This window comes from Limulus polyphemus, unplaced genomic scaffold, assembly GCF_000517525.1.
Source record: "Limulus polyphemus unplaced genomic scaffold, Limulus_polyphemus-2.1.2 Scaffold4743, whole genome shotgun sequence".
Lineage (NCBI taxonomy): Eukaryota > Metazoa > Arthropoda > Merostomata > Xiphosura > Limulidae > Limulus > Limulus polyphemus.
The window spans coordinates 59,387-69,765 of NW_013670353.1; the positions used below are offsets into that span (position 1 = coordinate 59,387).

At 31.2% G+C, this 10,379-nt stretch overlaps 1 protein-coding gene across 4 annotated transcripts in view; it reads right to left on the reverse strand.

The window, feature by feature from the left end:
* LOC106471626 (mitogen-activated protein kinase-binding protein 1-like) overlaps positions 1-10,379 on the reverse strand; it is a 64,417-nt gene that overhangs the window by 40,733 nt on the left and 13,305 nt on the right. For 2 of the 4 annotated variants that reach the window (XM_022400247.1, XM_022400246.1), the window contains exons 2-5: positions 5,021-5,141; positions 2,779-2,871; positions 2,329-2,445; positions 1,600-1,698 (exon numbers count right to left, since the gene is read on the reverse strand). In XM_022400247.1, coding sequence (XP_022255955.1) covers positions 1,600-1,698; positions 2,329-2,394 — 165 coding nt within the window. In that variant the 5' untranslated portion in view covers positions 2,395-2,445; positions 2,779-2,871; positions 5,021-5,141. Of the gene's footprint in view, positions 1-1,599; positions 2,157-2,328; positions 2,446-2,778; positions 2,872-5,020; positions 5,142-10,379 lie in introns of those variants that run through there. The other 2 variants (XM_022400244.1, XM_022400243.1) reach the window with 1 other exon arrangement.

Here is a 10,379-nt window from a genome sequence, read left to right on the forward strand (position 1 = left end):
TGATGACAAAAAATTATTCATATAGAAGAATGATTTAGATGTTAATGGTAGGAATGACATGTAAAGTACGAACTATCTAAACATACCTAGTTAACAAAGTACTTATTAATATCAAACTGACAAACCATTGAAATTGAACTGGTCTACAAAGTAAGTAACAATAATAATGAATGGGTAAACCAACTAAAATTACCTAGAAAACAAAGTAATAATCAATATCTAACTTATAATAAATCTAAAATTAACTTAGATGACAAAAGACATATAAATATCGAACTTTCTAAAGACCTATCATCAATGTCATGAAATACTTAATGCTCCCATGTGTAAAGGAGGACAAAGCCATATAAAGGGCACCTAAGCTGCACCTACCACGGGTATCACAACTAGGTGAGAGGTGTACAAGTCAAAAACCTTACCACCAATCCACTGGTAGATATGGAAGCATTAGGAAGAAAGGAGGAGAAGAACAAACTAACACCAAAGTGAACAACAAGGAGGTATGGCAACAGGAGCAGGAAAAAAGAAAACTACTAAAATTCCCCTTGTCTTGAACATACAGAAAAAATTGAATAAACAGCTGTAAAAAGGGTGTGGAAGGTATAATCACCTGAAGAGGTGTAGAGTGTGACAGACTAGAATAAGAAAGTGCCAGAAAAACAGAGTCTAAATTGTCTTCTCCTTGATTGTAATCTTCCTCAGTAACATTGTCAGGTTGAAAAGGAGAACAGATTGCTGGCCAAACATATGAATCTAGCTTCCTGCAATTTAAAGACTGCACCTCCTCTGCAGATAAGGTCAAACCCGATTCCTGGGAAGTAGTGTTGTCGACTGGAGCTACCATAGTTCTCGTATAATTCGGAAACAAGAAGCAAATACAAAAAAATATCATTGAAATAGTTGAATGCTGACACAATAAAATAAAACTACTTGAAAAAAAAAATTGAAATGGCAAAGACACACAATCATAAATGGTAGCTACATGTGAAAAACATACGTCTAAATGAAGCTGTGCCAATCAAATGAGGATTGAATAGGAATAGCAGAGAGAGCTATCTGCACCAATATAGGTGGCATAATACTATTGGTGGAGGGTAGTCACATGATGCGTACATGTTTAAAAATGGCAGAAAATTGATGGGGTATATAGACTAGTGCACTGAGTGCAAAATGTTTTAGCAATTCTTAGAGGGCAGAAAGAAGATTGAGATAGCTTTGTGTGACCATATCAGAATTAAAGTAAACATATTACAGTCAACATGAATATCAAAATGTAAGTTTTATTGTTTACTGGTGTACATGTTTCATAGTCTACAGGTAAATTCATGTATATGTTCTATTGTCCATAAATTGACTGAGGAGCCTAAATTGAAAGTAAATTGATGTACATGTTTTATGGACTACATTTACATGTACACTGATGCATAAGTTCTATTATCTACACATAGGTTGAGGTATACAAGCTACAAGATTGATATACCTATCATATAATCAACAAATTACTTTATGTATATATATATATTCTATAGTCTACTGGTATAAATGGTATATAAATTACAGTTAAGAATGATATAACTATATATCTACAAATTTTCTTACCTTTGTAGAACGAGAATATTCAAGATACCAAAACTTTACATGTCGATTCCCAACCGTAACAAAGTAGTTGCCACCAGCAGAAAACGACAAAGCTTTAACCTGGAGAAAAAGATAACTCAGTCTACACAACCTAAAAGAACTAACTCTAAACAACTTAACAGCTTTGAAGTATGATTCTGTTGAAAGTTCCATTTCAAATAAGTCAGGCTGGTACAAAATACTTACGACAAAAACCTACATGCAAGCATTTAACTGTTTTTATCAAACATATTCTATATTTTTGTATCAGGCTGTTAATTTTGTTATTCAAAATTTATTACATAGCTTTTCAGGTTGTGAACTGTTCATGTTACTTTGAAGTCACTTTTGAATACCAGTTTGATAAAGATGTTCAAATTTATTACTGTTCTTTTCATATCAATGCTACTACTGAATCCTAGCTTGATAAAGATGTTCTTATCATTTATTGATCTTTTCATACCAATCCTACTACTGAATGATAAAAAAGTTCAGATTTATTATTGATATTTTTATAGCAATCCTACCGCTGAATCCTAGCATGATAAAGATGGTGAGATTGATTACTACTCTTTTTATGCTGAAGTTAATATTAAACTTTAGCTTAATAAAAAAATTCAATTAATTGGTATTCTCTTTACACTGAAGTTACTGCTGAATCTCTGCTTGATAAAGAAATCTGAAGCATTTAAATGTACACTCCACACTTACCTTACATGAAACTTTATTGGAAGCCACTTTAACATTGTTTTTCCAGTCCCAAACATTAACTATCATGTCATGTTGGGAGCCCACAGACACAACATATTTCAAGTTTGGGGAAAAAGCCTAAAGATAAATTGTAAGTGTAAATTAAAACTTCAAATGCCATGGTCATAGCCTGAAGATTTTACAACCTAAATATAAAAATATATGCATATATTACTACTTTCAGAAGTTGACACTAAAACAAACAAAACAAATATTGTGTAATGATTTTTCCTTTAAGAATTTTTATTTCAAAAGTATCTAAATAGTAAATTAGATTTAATTTTTAGTATTTGGTAAAAACTATATTGTGTCAGCTATTATCTAACAAACCAGAGAAAACTTTATATATGCACAATTTTCTATTTAGTACAGTAAATACAGTAATACAGTATGTATTAACAACATACTTACCACACAGTTAATTCCAAATTTATGTCCAGGGAACTCAGAAACCTGAGAACATTCCTGTACATCCCAGACCCTGAGGTGAGGCTGATGTCCACACTAGAAAATAAAAACAGTTCTACCCTCTCTCAGAACATTACTGTACATCCCAAGACCAGAAGTAACATTGGATTTGTGCAATAACACATATACTGTTCTAAATTTTCTGATAACATTTATGTACATATCAAATTCTGAGGTCATTCTGAGCTCTACACTATACCATAAATATTTTTTTTTGAAATTTCTGTAAACATTGATAAACAGTAGTGTGCAAATTTACTAGAATACCCTACTGCTCCTGTAGTTTTGAATTTTATGCTTATGCAACAAAACCATTGTTGTTTAAAATGTTGGAAAAAGCATCATATAAGCAAATTATTGTTTTTCTTACTTTATCTATGACTTTAATATGCTGCAAACTTAATTAATCTAACATTTTGGGAGAAAAGCAACATACAGCCATAAGTGATTAAGTGCAGTATATTTTTCTAAAAGTTGTTGAAGGTATCTATTCTAAATAAAAATTGGTGTAACACTGTCATGCATAATTTTTTTCATTTTGAAAACATTGTCCAATACAACTAATATACAGCAGTGTTGCTTTAAAATGCCAAAATTTTGAGAATTAACATCCTTTGATAGAGCCACAGTCAAATTGTTACATGATGCAGGTATAAAAATTTAAAAAATTACAAAGGATCTCAGCTGTTAACCAAGTACTGTGAAAAACACATTGAACAAATACAAGGAAACATATTCCTATAACATCAGACAAGGCATGAGACAGAGAATAAAGTTCCCTGAAATAGATGTTAGATATCCAAAAATAAATTCCCTGAAAAAAAAAATTCAAGAAGTACAGTCTCAAGAATGGTACACAAATGTAGCCTTTGAGGAAGAGCAGCACAAAGAGAATTTAGTAAACAGACTAGTTTTTTTCAAAATAACATGTATCCTAGTCTTAGGAACAGTGGCATAAGATGCTTTGGACAGACACGTCAAAATATTAAATGTTTGGTTTTAACAAGTGTGTATATGTTCACTGAAGAGTTAATGATAGGTTCAAAGATTAGTGCCTTGTGCCAACAATCAAGTATGCAGAGAGCTCTGTGATGATTTGGGGTGCACTATCTCTAAATTGTGTTGGCCATCTTCACAAAATTGATGGAAGCATGGACCAACATAAATACTGCAGTATGTTAACACTTCATGCTGTATTCTCTGGAAAGAAGCTGACTGGGCAAAATTTCATATTTCAAGAAAATAATGATTGCAAACAAACTTCCAAGAAATGTTGAGATTATATGGCAAAGAAAGAAAGAAAATGAGATTTCCAGTAAGAGAAATAACCATCACAAACTCCAGACCTTAATTCCATAGACAAATCTGGGATTTGCTGAGCTCCACACCATGACAATTTACCAACTGGAAACATCTTCAAGAAAAATGGATTCAAATTACATCACAGATTTTGAGAAAATACATAGACACAATGTAACAAAGATGCCAAAGGTAAACACACTATATACTAGCATTAAAGAAACTGAAAAACATTATTTGTGTACTGATCTTATAATAATTTCTTGTAAGAACAATTTTCTGTTATTACAAGTTTATTTCTTTAATAAATCAATGGCTATTTTGTGTGCAAAACTCATAAAATGATAATTGTTAAGGTGTTCCAATAAATTTGCACAATACTGTATGCTCCAAGTGGTATTATTTCTTATTATTAGCTAAAAATAGCCTTAAATTATCAAAGTAAAAAGAAAAAATATTTAAAGGGCAACTTTTAGTTCTATCAATAACATAATTAAATGATTTATTTATGGTTTTAAGCTGCACATCAAGTCAAAATTAGAAATATATATTTAAAGCTTAATATGATACTATCTTCTTATATGCCCACACACTTAGTCACCTCAACATTATAATGCATGTCAAACACCATAAGTACAGTGATGTTTGTTTATTAAAGTATCTGGAATCTTTAAAGCACATGTTATAGAATACAAAAACATTGCTATATTAAATATACAAAATTATTAGCCCCATAGAAATGCTATGCTACATTAGAGGATACAAGAAAGCCTAGTGACAGTCAAGCCAATATACTTTATGTCAATTCAATTAAAACATAAATGTATAATACAAAAATCAAAACATCATTCTTATACTTATAAAAACACAAAGATCTACAGTTTACCTCTCCTGTTGCCAAGTATCTCCCATCCCAGGAGAAGGCCAGTGAGGTGATGGTTTTTTTGGAAGAACAAAGAATGTGGTTTTGCTTGTTTTTACGAACATTATACAAAACCACCACACAGCTAGAAGATAACAAAAAATAAATTGATTATGGTTTTTCAAAACAGAAAATTAAATTTTTATTTAAAACAACTAGAATTTAAAAAAAAACATTTTCATAACATAAATTTTAACCAAAACTACTCTAAAAGTAAAAAAATTTTGTTTGTTTTCCTTCTTTATTGGGAGCTTATTTTATCATATCTGTAAAGTTCCCCTGATGTACTAATATTTATATTTTACCTTAATGTTGTATTTCCATTCTCAATAATTTCCATTCTTCATATTCTAAAGCTTACTTTTTATTTTTTAAGTGTGTTTACTGTATTTTAATACCTATACTTTTTTCTCTTAAAGTTTCTTTCTTGTATCTTCATAATCAACTTTTTTTCATTGCTTAATGGTTAACCTTTATGTATTTTAATATTTATCTGTTAACAGTTCTTTTACTTGTATGTTATATTTACCTTTAATTTCTTATAGTTAATTTTCTTAGTCCTTAATAGTAAATTTTATACATTTTAACAATTCTCTTTATATTTAATGATATTTTTCTTTTTATCTTGCTCTGTGAATGGATAAAACTTTTTCAGCTGTTAAAGTACCTGTACATTTAGAATACATGTTAATGGACAAAGCTATAATAATGAATACGTTGATATGCATGAGTGCACTAAATTACTTTCATAATAAAAACCAACAACTCACAGTTACCTGATTATATTTTTCATGGAAAAAAAATATAATAATTTTCTGAAATGCACAGTTATAACTTAGAAGATTCATATAAGGTCTGAAAAAGCAACACACACACAATGAATAAACTAAGAACAAGATATTTAATGATTAAAATGCAAAATAACAAGTGCTTGTTAGTTCCAGTAGTACTCTAGTGCAACCTGGTCAGAGCAGTTTTATCATTATTGTAAATCACTAATCCACAGATCCTGTTGGAGACATCAATAGTATATGTAACCATAAAAATTCAACTACATGCAGTGCAATAATAATAAGTATGGCCACTACAACAAGATAAAATCCATATGGTATGAACCAGACCTCTTCCACAAAAGGTCATTTTCATTTTAAAATTCTGGAAAGAACTAAGTTTCTTTCTGAAAATATAATTATTTAACTGTCACAAAAATGTTTTTTACTTAATATAATAGAAAACAGTGTAGCAAATAATTCTTACACCAAATTTTGCATATCATGCTACTGTATGTTCACCTAGTTTCTGTTTTACATATTTTTAATGAAGTGATCAGTTTTTGACTTCACCACGGTTAATTAAGAAATTTGAATGTTAGCATTACATAAACCCCAGTCAGCAAGTCTTATCATGACTAGATTTCACTCTCAAAATTTCAATTTTTTGTATCTGATTTATTATGTATTACATGCTTGCCTTTTAATAATTTTAGAAATCAAACAACAACCTAGTTAAAATGATACATTACATGTTATAGTTTAGATACTATTTACAACTATGTGTTTTTTTTAGAGAGAATGATGCATAGTTTAAACAAGCTTAGAGCACTTTAAAATAACATGGCTACAGTATTAAACGAAACCATTGAGAACAACAAGAAATTATGGAAAACACTTCTTAGACAGTTAAACACACATACACCTCCAGCAACAAACCACTTGCTACAACACCCAGTCAAACTACACCCACTGAAATTTCAAGCTTTACAACTGGAAACTAATGTATGCAGAAAGATGGAATGCTAACTTTGAGTTCTGAAGAATATAATTATTCTGTACTCTTTCATAAAAGATAAGTAACATATAAGAGAATATAATTTACAATAGCATATGTTTGTACTTATTCTTTATGAGTTTGTACAAATGCTTAAAAAATAACTGACTTTATGAAACATAAAATATTTGTACATATGTTTATCCTATATTTTTATATCATAAAAACACTCATCAAGTTGATCTCAATCTATATACCTGTAAGGCACCTGGTGTTCTATGCTTTCTATTAATATACACTTGTCAACCTTTTTACATATTTCTGCATATGAAAGAAACTATAAACATACCAAGTTTTATTGAAATATAGGATATGTAAGCATAACTATATTTTTTCAAATGAGCTGTAGGTTTCATGGAATGTTGCAGTGACCTTCTGTTAATAACACCCCATATTATTTTGCTTTAAGGTGATTTTTATCAGCGTATTTATAATTCACATACACATACAATCAGTGATAAATTCACTTACATCACCCTGTGGATTACGGCAGTTCTATACAGAGTTTCAAATAACTCTCTTTTACGTTAAATGTACACAAAGGCTGGTTTAGTTACTTTAGAACCCAAATGACAAGACGAATCATTCTTTTCTATTTCTGTTATTACAACGCAATCTGTGAGACCTTCACTTTAGAAATCACTTGTTATGACTAAACTCACATGCAGTCTAACTTCACTTTTACTTCCCTAACTTGCTCGCCTATATATATATATATTGCCAGACTGAGGCCTAGAATATTTTACAAACTATGAGACATTACGATGTAATACTCATTTAAAGCAACGAGAAAAATTCTGAAGGTTCGAGTAAAATGACATCAATTCACAACAATTGAACTACACAACCAATTATTCGTAACAGTTATGTAAACAAACTTACCATAACTGTCGCTTCTAAAAATTATTAACTTTAACACTCACACCATGTAAACAATCTAAATCATAATGTTCACATTAATCTTAAATGTTTGTTGTTTTTTTATTATGTACAAAGCTACACAAGGGCTTTCTGTGCTCTGCCCACCACGGATATCTAGCGTTGTAAGACCGCAGACATGCCGCTGTGCCACTGGGGGGCGATCTTAAATGAAACAGTCATGTATGTCTAACACTACATATTTTGAAAGTACTAAAATAATTGATTCAAGGCTGTGTAAAATACTATTCATTCTAAAAATTTCCTGAAATGCTCCTCTGCAGTTTCATGCATCCTTCTGGGGTCACTGACAATTACATACGTCAATGTCAGGTGCTGGAGAATGAGGGGCATTGAAAAAGTTCCTAAGTTGTTTAACCACTTTAATATTGTTATGACAGCGGAAGTCACGTAACGCTGCTGGCGCATGCATGACTGAGTTTCTCGAATTATCGGGGATGTCCGCGAATTATGAAGATGCCTCTTCGTTAGTATATAAGCCTAGCAGAGAAAAGCCAGGGGAGGAAAAAGCAAACAGTGGTTGCGATGAGTTTCGGGTAATTTACGATTCTGTTTCGAGCTGGTGTGTGTTTTGCACTCGTAGAGAGTGAAATTATCGAGATTGTGAATCACTGTGATTTATAGCGTGTATTATAAAAGTTGTTAGGTTTAAAGTGATGAGAAACGTACTGACTGTGGAATTACTGTGTACTAAATGTTGGTATCGAGAAAGAATAAATTGGTTTAATCAAGAAAGGACTTGTATCGCTGAAGTTCCTTGGAAAGAGTTTCTACGGGAAATTAACAAACAAGAAGATACGTAACAATATACTTGAGTTTGTGACTTGAAGATAGATAAAAGTTCCATACTTTATCAATAACATCAGATGTGGATGGATTATTTGCCTACTTTTTTCTATCAGCAAGTAAGAAAAATATAATAAATATTAATTTTTATAACAGATGTGTTGAAGTACAAGGCTTTGCCACATGCAAGATTATATAAAACAAAATATACTAACAAAAACAAACTGGATTCTTCTGATGCAACAAGAAACACCAGAAGAGTTTTATGTAATTTTATATTCAATTGAGACTATTTAAATCTGAGAAATCTGTTTGTCTAGCACATATTGTTTTGATTATATAACTTCACAATGTGTTTTAACTGATACAAAAGCATGTTTTGGATAAACTGTAAGAGACACACACACAATGCAAGTATTGGGAATACTACTGAAACAATTATCAAATTGCACATGTGGTATCAGACTTACAAAAATTTCACTAGGTTTCATATTTGAAGAAGTTGAAGTTTGTGCTAGTTTTAAAACTTACATACATAAACCAATCCAAAATAACATAATTCCAAGTGGGGGGGGGCAAAAAGCTTATTCAATCTAGCATAGTTGTTAATAATAGTATATGTACATTACATGGAAAAAGTGGGGGGCACATATCACTTTTGCCCTTTGTGTTAGGTGTCTATGACAATTACAACTTGCTGTTCAAACAGTACAAAGTACAGAACAGGCTACAGTCAGAGCTCACATGATACATACTTTATTTTCATAAAAAAAACAAAACGTTTTATGTTATTTTTTACAGTTTTACACTGATGCTATAAACACTCGTGTAGATACCGCCAAGAAATACGTATGCAAGCAAATGGGCAATCGTACCTGTACGCTTTGCGACTCGTTTGTAATACTGAAACGTTTACATTATATGTAACCGGCTATCCTGCGTATACTAACAACTAACTGTTCTCACGCTAGAAACCATTTCTTGTGTCTTCTACACGAGAAGTCAGAAGCACAGTAAATGTTATAGTTACAAAAACATCATGCTTTCAAACTCGAACCACTAACGCAGATCGTGAACTTCCTGGGGATAACATTTCTGATGTTACGTCCAACTGAGACATAAAGATTTAAGTTCATTCCAGAATATAAAATACTTTCATTGATTTATAAACAAAAACAGGTCGCTTTTTTATGTTGTTATTGTTGTTTACCCATATGTTACTGTTTTATCATTTATTTATCATCGTGTTCACACAGTCAAAGTTTTAACTTTAGTATTGTTTAGAACTCAGGTAAAATCCGAATTATAATTTATGGGATTTCTATAATGTTGAAATACTTATTTTTAACGAACTTTCGACTCCTATGTTAGTGCCTTCATCGAGCTTTCCGAACTTTCGACTCCTATGTTAGTGCCTTCATCGAGCTGTCCGAACTTTCGACTCCTATGTTAGTGCCTTCATCGAGCTGTCCGAACTTTCGACTCCTATGTTAGTGCCTTCATCGAGCTGTGTATGATTGTTGCATAAAACGAAACAGTCGTACAGAGAAGCTGTGGTACAATGACATCGAATTTAAAAATTGAAAAAAAATATGGTACAAGTTTTTCTTTTGTTGTTGTTTTTACCTTTTTTCGATAACGAAATGAACAATTTGAAACCACCGTAAACTACATGTCGGTAGTTTGTGAAATGAACAATTTGAAACCATCGTAAATTATATGTCGGTAGTTTGTGAAATGAACAATTTGAAACCACCGTAAATTATATGTC